This window comes from Passer montanus, unplaced genomic scaffold (assembly GCF_014805655.1).
Source record: "Passer montanus isolate IOZ18808 unplaced genomic scaffold, ASM1480565v1 scaffold15, whole genome shotgun sequence".
Lineage (NCBI taxonomy): Eukaryota > Metazoa > Chordata > Aves > Passeriformes > Passeridae > Passer > Passer montanus.
The window spans coordinates 6,247,795-6,268,177 of NW_024362051.1; the positions used below are offsets into that span (position 1 = coordinate 6,247,795).

At 42.0% G+C, this 20,383-nt stretch overlaps 1 protein-coding gene across 1 annotated transcript; it reads left to right on the top strand.

The window, feature by feature from the left end:
• Positions 1-1,330: 1,330 nt before the first annotated feature.
• LOC120498628 lies at positions 1,331-3,895 on the top strand. Its single transcript, XM_039701607.1, has 5 exons — positions 1,331-1,734; positions 1,826-1,870; positions 1,967-1,993; positions 2,670-2,741; positions 3,788-3,895. Exons 1-5 carry the CDS (start codon positions 1,627-1,629, stop codon positions 3,893-3,895), a joined length of 360 nt encoding a protein of 119 aa, XP_039557541.1. The 5' UTR covers positions 1,331-1,626.
• The last annotated feature ends 16,488 nt before the right edge of the window (positions 3,896-20,383 follow it).

A 20,383-nucleotide genomic window follows, 5' to 3' on the forward strand; every position in this document is an offset into this window, starting at 1 on the left:
CTGGGCTCTAACCAATACATGGAAAGATCTTTCAGTGCCAGTTTGACTTCTGGTGATCTCTCTTTCACTGTAAATTGAAAGCAGCTTCTCTGACAACTCATTTAGCCTGGAGCAAGAACAGTGTGAGACAGATCTCACTAAGCAATCAAACAGACAAGCTAAGATGTAGAGATAGTGCTGGCACAGCTGGCAGAGTGACTGTGGGCAAGGAGGAACCACGGGCATGGGAACAGATCAGAAGCAGCTCTGGAAGCTCTGCCATTCTCATTTGCACAGAGGAACAAAAATACAGACCTTGCCTTTTGGGCTGTAGGCCTGAGAACAAGTTCTGCTCACTGCCCAATGTCCATAATTACACCTTGTGTATGGAAAGGTGGCTCTGCCCACCTTCTACACTGGATCACCTAAGAACAAATTGCAGTGAAAAGGCAGGAAGCATCCAGACCAGGCCAGAGGGCAGGCAGGAGGGCAGGGGCAGGAGCAGCAGGCAGGTCCTCCTCTGCTCCCCTTGATGGTAGTGGAGCCACACTCAGCCAGGTGAACCCATTGCTGGTTGGCAACTGCCAGAGAAAACCAGCTAATTGTAGCTCAGTGTTTTCTCTTTCCAGGACAGTTTCCAGAGGGATCACACTTATCCTTCAGCCAGACTGACCTGAAGAAGTCTCAAGCTTTTGGAGGAGAACTTTAAGGCATAATGAGACTTATGGCAAACAGAAGGGATGCTTGGAAGTCAACCCTGGGGATTTAAAAGAAATCTGAAGGGCTACCATTTGCTCTGCCAAGGTGTGCAACTTGCAAAAAGGAAACTTCCGTGGCCAGGGAGGGCTCTCACCAACACTCAGCTGTATTTGGAGAGGCCACCAAATTTCTAAGAGAATTTCCAAGATAATAGCATCTGTGTTTCCTAGGACTACTTTTGCATCCAGTCCTTCCAGCTCAGAAGGCAATGGTGGGATGCAAGGCTGTTTGCACCCTGAGGGCCCCACGCTCAGCCGCACACCGCTGCACCTGCGCTCAGCAGAGGTGAGATCATGGCCAAGGACTCTGCGATGGCTCTCTGCATGCAGCAGCTGTAACTCAGTGTGACAGCTTGTCCAGGCAGTGCTCCACGACTTCATCCGTCTGTCTGTCTGCTCCACAGACCCCTGCAGAGTCACCAGCTTTCTCTGAGCAAGGTCCTGCTCTGAATCTGGGGGAAGCCACCCTGCAGCACATCAGTTTGCTTTCTCAGGAGATTTGGCAATGCTGAAACGTTATAATCTCTTTGCTTTCATGTAACTATAATTTACATAAGTGCAGGAGGCAAACCCGGCATGTGAAAAAAAAAAAAAAAGCTTTCATAGATTTTTTAACCATTGTTTCCTGCTGGGGTGCGATATCATAATGTTCAAATTAATCACTCCTGAGGAGCATTTGTGAATTTCCGTAGTACTAAAGTCACTGAAGTAGGTGACTCAATTCCATGTTTGATTTCTTTAAAATGCTGTCCAAGCTATGGGAAAAAATAGTGGGCACCTGGTATCGGTTTTATAATTGGGTTTTTCCATACTAGAATGGGAATTTTGCGAAGACTCAATTAAAAGGAGTGTCCTCCGGTTCTTCTGTCACCCATCAGACTGAGCTGACATGAATGCCAGCATGCTGTCATACATACTCTTCTCTTGTCTGCTGCTCTCTGTGCAAGCAGAGTATTGTGGTGTCCGGGAAATTATCCGCTATACACAGCGCCTACTTGTAAGTGGCTGTTAGCACCTTAATTCTGAAAAACGCAGGCTTGTGCAGGAGATGATAGTAAATACTGACTTCTCACTTGCTCTTCTTCCAGGATGATAGTTCTGTGAGTTGCCCATGTAGGCAGACAGCTACCAGTGTGAGTACATGGCTTTTGAGAATATAATGAGACTAAAAAAATCTGCTCTTGTACCTTGAATGCTGGATGTTAACACTCATTCTTTCTTGTTTTCAGTCATGTTCGTGTCTCCCCATTCCTGAAGTAAGTATATTTCTTTCCAAGCTCTTGTAGATGTTAAAGAAGTTGGGTATTAAGTGAGTTTAAGTTTGTTCACTTTGCTCCTTATGTAACTTTTGCTTTCAGTTATAAAGAAGATTTTAATACACCAATAGCAGCAAAACTGAGCTTGATGAATAGTTGTGGGGAGGGAAGCAGAAACCTTCCCTCTACAGAGCAATCAGAGTCAAGCCCAGATTCAGGCAAAACTCCTCTGTAGGCTTGACTTGCATATCAAGAGATACAGGCTCTTGCTTTGAAAATCTCTGCAAGGCTTTGTGTTATGGCATAAATACTAAGTGAACCTGGGCTACAGATGTCAGGCCTCTGACTTTAGCTCTAGGTGTATCCAGCACTATTTCATTGTTTTAAACCTCCTCAGATGAGGTGAAGCCCCAGCATTGGCTGAAACTATGCCTCAAAGAGGTAACTTTTACAGTTTGAGGTTTTCTGAGAGATGGGACAGTTGTTTCTTGTGGCATACATGAGATTGTACTGTTTTACTGTTTCCCCAAAGGTCTTCTATCAGTTTTCAATATATTGCAAAATACGTTGCATTTTACTGTGACATGCTGCCACATTTAGGAATACAAATTTCTTCTTTCTGTGGATAAACACAAAATGCATTCTGGGTTCTTCTAATGCCTTCTTTGTTGAACAGCGTGGCCACGAACTGGCATGCTTTGTGGATGGAACCAAACACCTGATGGAAGACAACGCACCTTCCAACCCAGTAATTACAAGGCTTTACTGGACCTTCCAGGCTCTACTGGATAGAAACCTCTGTAAAGTAAGACTTTCTTACTTTTCTACAGATCTTTATCTTTTACAAAAGAAAGTATTTTAAAAATAATTTAAACATTTGCAGATAAGTATTTCCTTAATTTCAGATGTGTTTTAAATATTCATATTGTGGAGGAGCCAGATAAAACTGCAACATGTGTGAGGCAGTGAAGTTTTTTAAGTTGGCAGAGGAAGAAGGGGGATGGGGTCTGGTCCACTGTGCCTTTTCTCTTCTCCAAACCCTTTGAACACAGATCTCTGGGAGAGGAGCTTTATTTAAACTGCTTTCTTATTCTCCTTTCTCAAAATGTGTTTTGGCATTAAATAATAATAACCCAACAGTGGGGAGTGGATGTGCAGGAGTTGCATGGCTGGAGCCAGGTGGGCAGAGCATCCTTCTCCTCTGCAGCTGTAATTCCACCTAAGCAGCAGAGTCTTCACTGATTCTTGGCTGTGAAATACAGCTGTGACCTGCAGCATCTTGCAGCTCGTGCTGATGCTCGGGAAGGCTCTTGGATGCCTCAGGTGCTTTTTCCGAGGCAGTGAAACATCCTTTATTTACAGACTGAGCAAAGCTCCCGTGTGATTCAATGAGACTCAGAAGATGCTGACACTGCAGTGTCTCCAGCTCTTAAAGCTGCCTTCAGACTTGCAAGGAGGAATAGTTAGGGTGGCCTTGAGACACTGACCCCTTGTCCCAATCTCACCCAGCTCCACGTGGTATCCACACTGTTTTCTAAACAGCCTAGTTTAAATGACCTCAGCTATAATGAATATATGAACTGAATATACAGAATTACATGACAATCCACCTGCCACCTTCTTAGCCACCATGAAAAGCCACTCTTACACTCACTGCTCAAGGAACAACTCTCTGGGAAATGATTTTGAAATCCTTGTGTAGTTCCACATAATGTATATTTTCACTGGTTCATCTAAATTATTTATTTAATTTTTAAATCTTTGCTAACCCAATCTTTGTTCTTTCTTTCACAGAAACTGGCAAATGGTGATCAATGTCAGTATGAGACCAAGGGAAATGTGAAGGAATTTCTGGAAAAAATCCTGACAACCTATCAAGAAATCGATAAATTCAATGCTTAATGTTTTGGTTTTTTGGTTTTTTTAAAAGATTTTTAAAAAATCCAAAGTCTTTGAAAAGAACAGGGAACAGAAGAGTTATTTATTGTATTTATTTTCCACCAGAAATATAGAAGGTAGAAAAAAATCATTAATAGACCAATAAAATTAAAATTTATTTGGCCACAAAATGCATTTGAGTCTTCATTTTAAGTTCTGTACTTGGTGAAAGGTTGGAACATCCTGTTATCATATCTGTAGGTGTCAAAATGCTTTTGCAAAGCTCCAGCCCAACAATTTCCCCAATATGAGATGCTCCAGCAAAATTCACACTCTGCCCACTGTATAGGACAAGAAATATTTCAGGACTTGAGATGGAAACAAAAATTCTGTGTTTTCTTTCTGCATCACTTATTTTTTAATAATACCTACACACATGAACAAGTCACTTAATTTCTTCCTTGCAAAGCTGCAAGTTTTTCTGCCTATAGCCACATTTTTTTTTCTTCTAAATAGTCAGTAGTAGACAACTCATGAACATCTTAACTTACAAAGACAAGACCAAACCCAGTGTTAATTACCAGCTCTTAATGGGGTTGTGCATTTGGAATGTGTTGTGGACAACTGTTTCTTTCTCAGTATTTAATGCTGGCTTTTTTTCTATAGAGCCATGAGCTCAGCAATGCTTCTCTATCACTTCTCTACTCAGCTCAACAGAAGAATCAAAAATGGAGCTTTGTTGGAAAAAGAAACCAGCCATTGTGTAAGAGAAGCTGCTTATCTCAGCCAATTATTGCAGTCTTACCAACATCTTAGATCACTGCACTGTAGGAGTGTGCCCCCTAATGACAGAGGGGCAAAGCTAGCCTTTGTCCCCCAAAAAAGGAAAGAAGCCCAGAAGTTTCTCTCAAAGATTAGATGAAAAGCCACCTCATAGGACCTCAGAGACTTCACCAAAAAATCGGGGTCATCTAATTGGACAGAAGCCAAAAAGTCCCGCCTGGCCCATCAGGTAGAAAAGAAGAGAACAAAAGAACTAAGGGGCTTTTGTGAGGTGTTTATACCAGGGCAGACCTCTGTACCTGGCTCGAGTTTTTCTGTTTGTTATTTTGCCTTTTATTAAACCTTTTGCTTCTAACACTGCAGCAGAAGCTTATTATTTGCCTCCAAAAGGTAATAGCTAAGCTGTCCTTAGGTGTGTTAGGTTTCCTTTTGAGGGTTTATAAGACCTGGCCCGAGAAAAAGAAAACTAACACTGCACAGTAGGGAAAATCCTAAATTTCCATCTCTGTTGTGGCTCAGAGAGAAGCAAAAGCATTGTAACAGGGCCTTTGAGATGGAATATCTTAAATATCTCCAAGGACTCATATCCTCACCACCTCCAATGCAGTGGGGTGGATTTTTCAGAACCTCCAGAAAGAGACAAAAAGCATATAATTTCCTTTCTTTATTTCATTGATGGGATGGACATGTTTCTGGGATCAAAAGCTGTTCTGAAGCCTCCCATTTGTATGGGCTTCAGGCAAAGACAGAACTGGGTTATAGAAAATGCATCTGATACAACTATATAAAAGGAGGTAAACTTATGTAACATATCAGAAGCATTTTCTGATCTGTTTCTGCCAGCTGTTTCAAAAATTATAAAGAAATAACAAACGTTAAGATATAAAAGACTATTCTCTGTTAACACCTACAAAGATGAAAAAAAGAAATAAAACAACTATTTCATCTCACTCACATTTTCATATCTTCCTACATTTCTTATACCATTCAGTTCAAAGAGCTCTCCCCTAAATAACCAATTGGTTTTTTTTGCATTCTAGTGCAAAGAAAAATCTTCCATGATTGAATCAGCACAACGATTCAATCCCAAAATATCCATCTCACAAATCAGCACAATTCTTGTGTCTGCTCCTGGCCCTAAGCAGAAGAAAAAGGTTCATTAACATCCATATTGAATCTATGATGCTAGATCCCAAAATTCTAAGAATCATCTCCACCAAACTGATATTCAGTCTTGTTAATATTTCCCAAGTGCAAATCCAAGAGCTATTCCAGTCTTCCTGTTTTGCTGATGTTTTGCTTTGTGTGTACAACTCACCTGCACTGTGTCTAGACATATTATGTGGCAAGAGAAAAATCTGAAAGAAGTTGATTCATTTTTATAGATGAGCAAAACACTTCCCAAGTCATAGGACTGCAAGGAAAAATACAATTCTTTGTCTAATACTTTTTATTCCCAAATTTACTTTATTAAATTTATAAAATACAGGAATGGTGAAATTGTGACACAAGCAAAGATACATAATAAATTCAGCTTTGTCCAGCATAAGTTGGCAAGAGTGGAATATAGTCAGTCAATTTCCAGTCAAGAGACAATAATAGAAAACTCTTGCCCAGAATTTGAAAAAAAACCCCCAACTTTTAAACTGCAGAAAATACATCTGCAAAATATCTATTATCTGATGCCTCAGTTTGCATTTGCGTGACAGAAGTGATCACTGTGTGCTTAAACCATTGAGTGCAGGATTGTGCAACCTGAAATAAGAGCTGCACTGCTGACTGCCACGGAGCCCCTGTGAGCTGCTGCAAAGTGTTTGATTGCACTGGTGACCTCCCCAAGCTCCTGTGAGTCCAGGAATGGGGCAGTCCTTCATCCTGAAATACTTTCACTGCCTGCCTCCCCACAGGTGTATTCAGATCTTCTCCCCAGGGCTCTTACACCCTGCAAGTCTTTGCAAGCCCCAGGGCAGGCAGTGGGCAGGGCTGGACGTCTCTGGGCAAGCCAGAACATCCCTTCAGCTGACCCTGGGCTGGCTCCTGGGGGATTTGGGACCCAGCAGACACTCATGGTCCTCCTCTCGCTCTCGTGTTTGACTCTCAATAGGATTAGAAACTGACAGATGAAAACAAAAGGCAACTAATCCATTGAGTTACTTAATTACCGTAACAAGTACCTTCTTCTGTTATCTCAGTTATCTCTGTGTTGCAGCTCTCTAGCGGGATGTGTCATATCATGCTCTGATAGAGAGGATGTGGCCTAGGGCAGGGGGGACAGGGGAGGTGAAGAAGGTCAGATATTCCGTGTGCAAGATAACTTGTCTGCACAAGTCAATTATATTGTGGAATAGATTGACAATTCTTAATTGTCAATCAACAGTGACTTTGGGAAAGAGCCCTTATTCCAGCACTTCCAACCTGCCCAGGAGCCCATGGTAGGGTGCATGCTTGTTTTCAAGAGTGCACAGCTCCACACTTGCCTTGTTTCTACACCTCACATTGGATACAGGAAACTCGGAGACAAGGTGGACAATTTGCTTTATGATTTCAGAGACAGAAACACTTGGTAACTGAGGATGCAGGATAGGAGTGGCTATTTTCTGCAAACTGGGAAGTAACACCATTATCTGTGTTCAAAGCACCTCTTTCTTCAGGAATGCCTGCTCAGGAGAGTTCAGTGTTGGGCATACACAGACCAGTTCCATACCACGTACCACCACAACTGTAGTATTTTCCTCCTTAGCATGAAGTAATGCAAAATTGTATGCTGAGAGTGACCCAAAGGCACTTGAAAAGCTACTTTGCTCTTCAGCAATGAGGAATTCTCCTAATCCTGCTACAGCAGCCAGCACATAACTCTTTCTTTGAAGTCAGCCAGAAACCCACTCACAAAATCTGCAGTTGCACAGTAGAATTTTCTTAGTTCAGGCATCCACATAGATGCATGGACATTGCAAAACTTGGAGTGTTGTCTTTAGAAACCCTGCTAGAACAGCTTTATGTGCTGGAGTCTCTGCTAGGACATTTACCAGGGCAGAAGCACAGCAGCAGAGCCAAAACTCTTGTGCTGCAGTCTGTTATCCCTGATTTTATCTGACTCCATGACCTGCTGCAGGACAAGCCCAAGCCCTGAGCAGTGCCAATGGTCTAATATGAATCTGTCTCCAACAACAAATAAATGAAAACTGCTTTTGAAGATTTTTCTGGAGGCACTAGAACTGCCCCAGTGCATTTGGCATGTTGTTGTTCTTCCCTTAATCTCCTGCATCCCTGTAAGAACAAGTCTGGTATATGCCAAGCTATGGGAAGGAGAGGCAGAGGCTGCTGTTGAAATGCTCCTAGCCATTAATCACACTTGGTATATAAAAGCAGCTTTGCATACTTGTAAAAGAAAGCTGATCTTATCTGGGTTATCCTCACAACACCCTCTTGAGGCATGTGGACAAGCCTCACTGTTGTAGTTTACAGAAAAGTAAGGAAATTAATTTGTTAAGACGGGGAAGTCATTTCTCTGCATTTCACAATTTTCTGAAGACTGGTAAGGTTTGCTCATAAAGTTCCACACACACTAGGGTTTAACATTGTCAAGACTCAATATCATATAAGTTACATCATAATAATACCATCAGGTGGTGGTACTGGGAAGACTAAAGCCAAAGGAACTACAGTTCCCAGTCCCAGATAAACCTCTGCCTGATCACAGCTGCTTGCAGCTCCCTTCCCATCTCCTCTATTGGCCTCCCACTTTTGATTCAATCAATTGAAAAATCTCCAGTAGTGAACACTAAAGATTCTTCAGGACTTCTGAGGGTATCTGTCATGGAAGCAACCATGGTAATCTATAAATTGCAGCATCTTCATGGACACACTCCATAGCACAAGCTGCACATGTTCAAAGAATAAATCTTTTGTCATCTGCCATGAACTGCTGTAAATAATCTTGAATTTTTTCACCACTGTTATGAGATACAAGATAAATGCTGTCTTCTTCCTATTGGGATACAGATATAGTTCAGGTAACAAAGGAGTGAAAGAACTGAAAAGAGAAGGCAAAAAGCCTTTTTTTTTTGTGAATCACACACAAAAAATCAATGATGCTTATCATGAATGAGGAATGTGTCTAAATCGCTTCTGCTATCTTTAATCTAGTAGTGAAGAAACAAGCAATAAGTAAAATCTATATCAATCAATAAGTAAAATCAATCAATAAGTAAAATCAGTAAGTACAAAACTACCTTAAAGATAATTTTCCGTGTGTAATACCAGTGATATTTCTTTTTACTCATGTTAGAAACAGCATCATCAAGATACTTCACAAGAAAACAGATGCCCTTGATTTTTTTTTATTTTGTTCATATTGCTTATTTTTAATTTGATAAATTTCAGACTAAATAAGTATTTCCCAATAAGTCAACAAAAAGCCCAGGAGTGAGGGGAGTTCCCCCTGACTCCCCACAAACTGGAGTTGTAAAAGAGCAAAAGAAGAGGGAAATCATGACTTAAGAGCTGAAGATAGTGATCTGCCTAGTTCTGACTTTGCAAACAGCCTGTGGGAGAGAAAAGACATATTTTGTCTAACATTGACTTCAGGCAGGATATAAATCAGTCACTGAGATATAAGATTGTTCCGCAGTGGCACAAAGTTTCTCACTCTCATTTTGCCATACTTCCATATGCCTGACATCATGCAATTAAGTAAAACGGAATAGAATGGAAAGCATGAAACTGAAGATCCCTACCGACCACAAGGGATTTTCAGCAATCACAGTGCACTTAGAAATAGAGGCTGTGGCATTCAAAGAAAAGGAAAAGTGCAAACATAGATTTAATTGTTGTCACCTACTCAGAAGCAAGTGCCCTATAGACCATTTGCTTTAACACATCTCACGAGAGTTTAAGAGAACAGGCATTTAGGGCACAATGAACCCTTCACTGATGGCTGACTGAAGCAGCAAAAGTTGTGCAACAGTTTTGAGGAACAGGGAAGAGAAATTTGTCAGTTTTAAAGTACAGTCTCCCTGCTCCTCACACACTCTGATAATGAGGGTAAGATGTGCAAGTGAAGGATAAATCAGTTTTAAAGTACAAAAAAGTCCCTGCTCCTCACACACTCTGATAATGAGGGTAAGATGTGCAAGTGAAGGATAATTTAATTCAGTTTCACCATTCCAATAATCCTCTTACTGATCTCTGTGGAATTAAGAAGAGATCTGAGCACAGCACATATTCTGCATATATCAATATAATGCCCTCATTAACACAGAGCATAAAGATGAGGGAAAAAAAGGAGTGGCAAGAATCAGGGAATCAGAGAACTGTTTGGGTTGATAGGGAACTAGAGCTCATCTCGTTCCAACCCCCTGCCATGGGCAGGGACACCTTCCATGAGTCCAACCTGGCTCCTGTCCAGCCTGGCCCTGAACACCTCAGATTCATCAGATCTGCTTGATTTTGATGAATTCAAACACACTTCTTGGGTTACGTGGGAGCTGCCATTCCATGCTGCTGTTGGAATGTTGCTGGTGTTACCACTCTGCCCCTGCTTAGCTGTGCCAAACCCTGGGTCAGGCTGGAAGGCCAGACCATTCCAATGGCTGCTGAAAACTTTGTTCTTTGCTGATTACCTCCTGCAGAGGTCCAGTAGGTAGAAAAAGCTTGGGCACTGGAACAAACTGATTACAGGGATTTGTAATCAGAGATTCCCAGGCTCTGAGAATTCCCCTTGCATGAAGGGAAACCCACGAGGGCAGTGGAGCACTGTGGATGAAGCAGAAACAAGAGGTGCAGGAATGCTCTGCTGCCAACCCCACGACTGCTGACAGCAAGGCAATACCAGCTACAGAAACGAACAGAGAATGTTATATTACTCTCATTTTATACTTATTTAACATAAGGAAGAAGGACTATTACCAAGTTCACAAACAAAACCTCTGTCTGGGTATGCAGATGAGAGAAGCATCAGACAGTAGCCAGTGGAGGCATACAGAAGCCTAGTCTGGTACTGGTTTGATACTAGAAATATTTATCAAATCACACGTCCTAGGAATGGTTGTGCTTTTCAATACAAATACGTTATGAAGTGATTTAGAATGTACTCCGTCAAAATACAGACAGAATTCCTGCTATAAACAAAGTATCTGAAGGTATTGGCAAGTAGACTGACTATAATATCAAAACAGAAGCTCCAAAAATTCTCCAGGGAAGCAGTGATTAGAAGATACTGACCAGCAAGTGACACCTTTGCTACTACTGACCCCAGGAGGTGATGGGATGACTACAAAATGCCTGGGACTTTGGAACAAGGTGGCTGTACCTAAACAGTTTTGTATGCAGGAAATGTGGCTATGTGGGATGGAAAACTGTCCCACCCAAAAAAAATTGTTCACTTTCCATCCAACTTTTCACACGGGAGGAAGAGGGCAAAGAAGAATGAGACTGCACCCTCACTGGGTGTCCTCAGTTAAGTAAGCATATTTTGAAATTAGATTAGGCATATCATTAAATTATACTTGGACTAGTTGTCAGTTTTTCTGTTCACAAAGACCAAGTCCATGTACATTCACTAAAGTTATCTTTTCAATCAACACCCGGGTAAGTACTTGTGGCAGCAAGTTTTATCCATTCAGATTTATCAGTAACAAAAGGAAATCTGCCAAAATTATCACTCCTTACAGGTCTTATCTGACACAGGTAAGATGGATGGATCTTTGATGAATCCTTTCATCCTAAATATCTGTGTCTCAAAACAAAACTATTTTCAAGCAACACCTATCTGTTCCTACTGGAAAACTATGTTCTTACTGAAAACTTTCAGAAATGTTGTTCATTTTCAGCAACTGAAAACTAAGGAAAAACTCCTATTTTTCAATGAGGTGTTCTCAGAAAACCTTAGGAGAATTAATAATGAAGAGTACAAGCTTTTTGTTCCCACTCAATTCTTCCTCGAAATTTCTTGGAATCAAGCAAACCTGTCACGTGGTTCTAGAGCTGGCACTCCTCTGGCTGCTTTTTGAAATGAAGCTCAGTTGTTGCTGTTATACTTCACACGACAAATTTGCAGTCATCCCTACTGAAGTTCCTGATCAAGCTGGAAAACCAGTTATAGCAGATTAAGCCACAAGCATTAGATTAGCTGGAGCCCAGACTCAAAAATAACACACACTCTTTTCCAAGGAGGACCATCCAGGCTTGTAATTTGGCTGTATATATTACAAAAAGACATACCAGTAAAGGGCATCTAAAAGTATATCACGACACAAACCAACTCCAGAATCAGCAGCACACAAAAAATACTGCAGTTAAAAGATGCAGCCTTGAGAGGGTCTTTCTTTCCTCTTCTAGCAGTGTTTGTGCCCACATCCAGGTTGTGGTACCACACACAGAATTGCAGAATCCCAGAATCATTTAAGTTAGAAAAGATCTCTGAAATCACAGAGTCCAACCTGTGATTGAACACGACCATGTCACCAGACCATGGCACTGAGTGCCATGTTCAGTCTTTCCTTTAACACCTCCAGGGACAGTGACTCCACTGCCTCCCTGGGCAGTCCATTCCAATGTCGAATCACATTTTCTGGGAAGAAATTCTTTCTAATGTCCAACCTAAGCCTCCCCTGAAGCAACTTAAGATAGTGTCCTCTCATCAGCAGGTTGCCTGGGGAAAGAGGCTGACCCCCACCAGGCTACATGCCCCTTTCAGCAGTTGTAGAGAGTGGTGAGGTCCCCCCAGAGCCTCCTCCTCTCAAAGGATGTGATAAGTTCTCACAGCATGAGACATGTTCTTGGCTGCTACACCTGGCTTGAGGTCTAACATTATTTGGAGTTTTTCTGGACTAATCCCAGTCTTTCACGATTTTCAAAATTAGATTGTGCAAACTTTGTTATCCCACAAAGTCAAACTAACAGGATAATGGCATGCAGGTGTGGTGCAGTTGTATAATAATTAGACTGTTTAATAAATCAGATGTAGAGATTATAGATAATGATTACTTATGCATCATCTTCTCTTAGAAGTTTCAGGACCAGGAGCTGTATTATCTATCAAAACTGACAGATATCAACTGTGATTCATAGATCAGAAGGCAACTTCAGGTTAGGAAAGCTCACTTCTATCCTTTTAGTGGCTTTCATTGAATAAACAAGAACCAGTTTAACAGAAACAACCCTGAGCTTCTTGAATCCCAACATCTTCTCCCAGATCTCAAAATATTAGTTCTTCTAATAATAGTTCTTCTAATAATCCCTCTTTGGTGCAGGACACCTTTTTCCCCAAAGGGCCCCATGAGTGAGGTGCAGCCCAGCACCCCCTTTGTCTGCAGTGTCTCCAGCCATGGTGGGGATGTTCTCCTCAAGGCTGGAGCTGAAGGGTAGCACTTGTACCGAAATAACACTTGAAGGGAGCTATGGAACTCATGCAGTCACAGGACAAAATGGAAAATGTGCAAAAAGGACATGATGCACCTGACAGACAAGCCAAGCAGTTTGCTTGAGTGCTGCAAGTGCCACCTGATGGTCTATCCCCTGCCCCAGTGGGACTGCAGTGCTTCACTGCCACGTGATAAGCCAAAGGGCCACTACAGTCTGACAGCAGTGCTTAACAAATATGTGTGAGGGACCAGACACACCCCAGGGGTGAGACAAGGGGGTCCATGTTCACAGACCTCCTATTCCCAGGAAACCAGCCACCCTGAGCATCTACAGCTCAAACAGCAGCAAACCCAGATCCTCAACTGCAAGCTGTGCATGGGCTGTCTTCTCCAGGAGCTGGGCAGAAACAGCAGCAAGGTTCAAAGAAAAGTTCCCATACTGTGCTCCGTTTATTAGGGAGATTAAACATGTGCTTTTCTTGAGGAACCTGCAAATACAATAGCAGGATTATTGGGCAATTTCTTGGTTGGGAACATCAGCGTAGGAAGATGTAGACACCAAGTTCTGAGGACAACATTAGCTGTCAGGTTAGAAAGCTCTGGATTTATAACAGTTTATTTTAGAAATATGAACCTTGAGTAGACTGGATAACAATCCATCATGTTATCACTGGCACCTAGCAGAAATTAGAAATTAATTAGTATTTGAGTCTTCTCTTTTAGCAAACACATTTAACAATAAAATTATATTCATATACATTAAATACTATAAATTCTGGAAAAGAGCCCAGGTACTGTCAAGTTTTGGCTAGCAAATGACTCTCTGAAGAGATCAAGAGCAGATAGCTCAAATAAAGGGCTGCTCAAACCTTTTGGTGGGAACAATCCCTGCTGGTCAGGCTCTGATGGACAGAGCATGTTCTGCTCCATCCTCATACAATTAGTACTGGTTTTGAGATTTACAGAATGCACAATGGGAACAGAGATAAGCCATAACCCATGAGCACATCTATGAGTGTAAATATATACCCATGTGCATAAAAAATCTATTTCTGGGTCACTCTAAGGCTCTTTTCTCTGCCATACCTTCCAGGGTATGTTGGTAAGGCATTGTTCCTTATTTCTATGAGCAGTTTCCCTTCTTTGGTAACTAAAAGGCATGGATATATAAATAAATGTAGATGTATATGCACATATTTACTCCCCTGGCACACATGCATATCCTCCTATCTCTTTATCAGTCTGCAGAATCCTCGAAGTTCTAATATAAAAATAAATCCCAGAGACTGATATGCGAGTTCCCTCTTGTGACCAAGTGATGTTATAGCAACACCTGAAAGTACACACAGAATGAGTTTTTTTAAAACACATTAAGAGAGAAAATAAACAATGCAAATTGCAGAGAATCCATCAGTTTTGCCTTTTTTTTGTTCACCAGCCATTGCTCTAACATTAAAAAGAAATTTAAAAACCCCACCATCTGTGCATAGCACAGAAAAGAATGAACAGGATTATGTCTGTGAAGAGACTGTCAGTAAAATGAATTAAAAAGCAAGATGAGGACGCTGAAACTAAATTATTTTATCTATGCATGAATCCTAGGCCCCACAGATAAAATCCAAATAAGGTGGAGGAAAATGGTTGATACCCCTTCAATAACCTTTATTGTTAGAATTTCCCTTCCTGGCACAGGAACTGCAACAAACCCACTTCCTCCTCCTCTCAACTGGGTGAACAGATTTTCTCAAATCTGCGAAAAAACCCCAGCACTTGGCAATGGCAGAAGAAGACAAAGATAAGGACATAAAGAGAGCATAAATGATCACAATATAGGATTGAAGGGGAACTTGCACAGTTGTTGAATCCCTTCCTCTGATCTGAAGTATGGATTTGTACATCTACACCATCCTTACCCAAAATTTTCTTACCTGCTCTGAGATTTTCTAAAGAGGGCTCTGGAGGCTTCATAATCAGCTTTGCCAAGCTGTAACTCAGCTATAAAACTACAAAGCTTTTTCTGGTATTAAAGCTTAAAATGTTTGCCACTACAACAGGTGCTGACTTATCAGGTATTTCTTTTATCAGCTATTTTTCTGATCAAATAAAATCTTCAGCTGCCTGCTATGGACAGCCTTAGTTCTCTAAGTCCTGTGTTTTCGCAGTGTAAAGGGCATCTATTTATTAAAGAAAGTAATCAGAACCAAAACTATTAAAGATGACATCTTAAAGACAATGTTTTGTGTGCTCAACTGAATCATATTTATCAGAACCTCAGTGGATATGGCCATTTCAGAGGATTTCAGGTCACACACTGAGATCTCTATACCAAGACCAATAAACAGAAGCTGAATCAGCTGGCAGGTTATTTTTAACTCTGCTTAGACAATATTGAGTCAGAGGATCAAATAACCTGTGCTTTACAGATTAGTGGGCAGTTACTCATTGAAAGTGTCACAGCACTAACACATTAATAACCTAATGGGCACTACCAGCCCTGAGCAGCCCAGGCCTCACCCCAGCCTTGCCCCCCATTTAAGCTCAGCCCTGGCCTGTCAATCCCTCCCTGAGCAAAGCAGGAGCTTGTGCTGGAGCCACTGGCACCCCTGAGCCTGGCCAGGAATCCTGACCCGGCTGGAGGCCCTGCCGCTCCCCCAGGGCCCTGCTCCATGATGTGGAGCTGGCTGTCACCTGTGGGCCTGCCCTGCTGAGCTGGGTGGGGACCCCTGCCCAGCTGGCTGCCAGACCCCCAGCCAGCCCTCGTCATACTGGAACCTTCCTCAAAAAGTTAATGATTGAAAAACTGGGGTTTTGCTAGATAGAGGTTATAAATATATATATATATATTTAAATTAAAGAATAAAACACATTGGCCCAATGCGGTTTGAACACCAAGCCTACAGTACACCACAGAAATACAGCAGTTTCTCCACACAGTTTATTTTCAGACAACTTATAAACCATTAATACACCTTTGTGATGGCTCTTTCCACAGAAAGGGATAACAGCACCTCTATCAAGAATTTTCTTATCTTGCTTTGCAGTTTGATGGGCACTGTCAACTGTACCTATTAACAATTTTGTCTAAAATGTATGTCTAGCATAAACATATATAAGAACTGTAATATAACATCTTATAGAATCACAGAATTAAACAATGGGATTGGATTGCAACACACCTAGAGTTACTCCCTTCAGTGATTCATTCTTATTTCTGGAGAGACAATATTAGACTGCTGTTGCATTTCTAAAAGTGCATCTCATAAAGATTTGCTCATATAAACCCATGTTTTACCTCATAATTATAAAGGAAGGCTTTTGCAAAGAGGCATATAGATAAGCCATTGTTTCCCTAATTGTATTTCAGGTTCAGTGTGTACACTAGAAACTTCTACAAAATAACTTGGGTGCTTTCTATTCCCAAGACAGGCTGTTTCTTGCTGCCCGCCTGTGCAGCAGCTGGTGTCTGGCAGAGCAGCTCATGAGCCTCCAGCAAACACGACATACTAACCCACTTTCTGGGCAGGAGCCTCATTCACTGCTCCAGTCTGCAGTGTTAGCTTTAAATTGTAAAAGTTGCCGAGTCTGATCACAAAGTTTAAGAATTTGGGTTTAAAATTAAGAATTATAATTAAACTTTTAAAAGGAATGGCTACAATATAGGACTTATTTGGCTTAGCACACTGATACAAATGCAACTGCTTTCAGGGCCAAGCTAAGACTGACCCTGAATACCCTTCAGCATGGAAATGATGGGGCCTGTGTGAATTCCAGCCAAAGCCCAGCACCACGGCCTGCTCTGTGATCTTCCAAGAGTTGAAGACAGCACTCAACCAAGAGTTGTGTCCTTTGGTTGTGAGGATTTGTCAGAATCATGACCACAATGAAAATGAAGCAGAGCTTGCATTAAAATGTGTAAGTCTTGCAATGAAGCTCAGCTATGCCAAAGTATGGGTGTCAAAAAAGCTGGTGGTGAGTTCTTTTTGAGACCTCTCTGTATGAACTGGCTTTGTACAGCACAATGTACTGCATGGCTTCCTGCCTGATTTTACAATAAACATCCTAATCTCCTTCATTTTTTTTTCTGAACTCTCTCTTCTCACTTCTGCAGTCTGTCTGTTAAAAACTAGTTAAGAAATGGCCAATAATTTCTAGACTTTTCACACAGTCCTTGTAAAGTTTTCAAGTTCATGGCATACTGATTCTGAATTGACACACATTCAATCTTGGTCTCAGGGAAATTTTGATTTCCTGAATGCTTTCTTATACTAATTAACTCATGGTTTTATTCAAACTGTTTTTCTTGATTACTACTTCAAAGCCCAGTGATAAAAAAAAATTGAATATCACTCTTGATCAAAGTGCAGAAAGAGTATGTATTATGAAACCAGTGTGAATTACTACACAAAACATTCCTGTAATCACCATAAACATGAGAAGTGAGTAGACTGCATCTTTCTGTAAATCTGGTTTGAGGAGAGACAACCACAGGAGGGAGGCTAAGCCTGACTTTGAGTGGCTCTGACGTGGGCAGTAAGGGCTTAGGAAAGTAGGGTCTGTATCCAGAGTAGCTGCCTGCGTCAGGGCCAGGCTGGATGGTGCTGCTCTAGGGGAAGGTGTCCCTGCAAGGGCTTGGAGAAGCTTGACCTTTAAGGTCCTTTCCAACCCAAATAATTCTGTGGTTCTATGAGCCAGTGATGCAGCTTCCCTTCATGTTTGCATCTTGTGTATGACATGAAGGATTTGGAGATGCCAAGCTCTGGTGTCAGACCTCTGGGGTATGAGTAGAAGACAGAATCTCCTGGGTGGGCTCATGTTTGTGCCTATTTCCTTCCAGTACTGACAAATCTATAGCTGATTTTTTTGTTTTAATTCATATTTACCTGTAAGCATTTGAGCAATAATCACTACAGCTATAAAATGCACAGAATTCTTCTACACTATTTTATACTTGCCCATTTTAAGTTAGGTATAAAATGTGTTTCTGCTAGATCAGATCAAAACAGGAAACTCTCCTATACAGAAAGCCTCAGAGATTAACCTATATGAATCTGTCTAAGGTGCATTTGAACCTGTTCCTGCACAGCAGCCCAAAGGTTACTGGCAATGCACCAGAGAAACCCATGACTAGGGGATTTAGATAGTAGCTGCAAATCTGCACTAATCTGTGTTTACAATCTATCCTCTACTACTGTCTACAGAGAGTAACTACTAAGCTGAAGATGGCTTTCATAGCAGCATACACTGAAAAAAAATCAGTTTAATCTACTAGGGACAAAATACTTGAAAAAATTATCTGGAACCTAATCTCCTACTTCCTGTAAATTCTGAATAAAGCAGTCAAGAAACATATAGGTAAGAGTAATTTTGGTAGATTTTCAAAACTATATTGATTTTAAGAGTGTGGTGCATTTTGTCTCTCTGTTTGAGGAAATTGAAGATGACTTGAGGAATTGAGGAATTTGAAGATATCACAGTGACTGTATGACAAATATTCCTTTCAGTTTGTTTCATTAGCCTTTCAACATGCTAATTTTCTAGGCTTTTAGATGTGTGGGAATAAACTGTATTTTGAGGTCACACGAATAGTCAGTTAACTTTTGCCAGCTTTGGTTTTATGTAGGGCAGATATAATCTACCATGGAAATGCTGCACAGGTTTGGCATTACCTCTTCATAAAAACAATTATTTAAAGGCTTATTATTGGTAAATAATTGCTATATGCAAGAGCCAGGAAACTTGTGGCTGCAAATGTTTTGCAGTTGGTAATAAAAGCTCCATTGTTCAGATACAGCAAGATATAACTACAATAATAAAGCAGTGCTGATTAGCAATGAACTTTTAGGCAGTATCTCTGCACGGAGTAAATCTGCAAGGCTTTTTTAAAATTATGCTTTAGACAACACATTGAAAGGCATACTTTGGGCATCTGCAGTTTGGATGTGATGCAGTGCTCAGCCCTCTCTCAGTGGGGTGCTTTGGAGATGCCCCAGAGAGGATACACACAGCAAGCAGGGAAAGTTTTGCTGTACAGGATAGGGCCAAAAGATTGCTAGAAAATCAGTAACAGCTGCTTGTATGCCACCCTCCTCTATGATTCTATATCTATGAGCCTAGCCTAGCTCCCACGGGAAGGGGATGGCTCTGCCTGGAGGGAGCAGCCCCTGGAAGAGGCTCGTGGGACAGTTTCCAGCTAGGGCTGCCTTAGCTCAAGGACGATGAGGGCTTACAGGCACTTCATGTCAGGAAATGATGGAAAATACATGTGGCAGGAAATGAATGCGAGCCAGTGTGTGCCCAGGTGGCCAAGAAGGACAATGGGTCCTGGTCTGTATCAGCAACAGTGTGGACTGGGAGCAGAGAAGGGATTGACCCCTGTACCTGGCAGTGGTGGGTCACACCTCCAGGGCTGTGTCCAGTTGTGGTGCCCTCACTTCACAAACACTGCAGGACTGCAGCGGGTCCAGAGAACAGAAACAGAGCTGGGGCAGGGTCTGGAGCACAAATCTGGGCAGGAGCAGTTGAGGGGGCTGTGGGGCTCAGCCTGGGCATAAGGGGACTCAGGGGGACCTTCCTGCTCTCTACAAGTCCCTGACAGGAGGGTGCAGCCAGGTGGGAGTCAGTGACCAGGCAACCAGCAACAGGACAAGAGGACATGGTCTGAAGCTGGACCAGGGGAGGTTTAGGTTGAGCATTAGGAAGAATTTCTTCCCAAAAAATGTCATCAGACATTGAAATGGGCTGCCCAGGGAGGCAGTTGAGTCACCATTCCTGGCGGCGTTAAAGGAAAAACTAGACATGACACTCAGTGCTGTACGGAAAACCATGCTAGGAAAAGCCAGCGTCTAGGAAGGAGACAGAAGAGCCCTGAAACTTCATTCCAATAAAGGAGGAGAGGCCTCTGGGGCACAGGCCCATGGGATCTTTGCTCTCTTGAGCTTTCAGAGGGCACAGTCTCCTTTTATCCTAAATTCCCAGCTGCACGTTGCCCTCTTCCTTTCCCCATCAGCTGAGGCACTAGGAAGGTACAGCCTTCCCCAGTCGCCTACCCCATATCCCGCCCTGAAGCTGTCATTTTACCCCAAAGTTCAGAAACTCAGACTTGTGCATTTGCCTGTTTCAGGAGTCAAACCATCTGGGTTCTGTAACAAACCCACGGCTTGAAGTGGGTAGCAACATTAAGACCTGTTTCAAAGATGTTGGCACCCATACCCTCACCCTTGGAAAGACATGAGCACACATCCTTCGTATTAGTGTCTGTTTGACAAATTGGTGTTCGGTCACAGGTTGGACTCGATGATCGCAGAGGTCTTTTCCAACCTAAGTGACTGTGAGACTCTGAGGGCTAGTGAGGGAGAACCAACAGCCT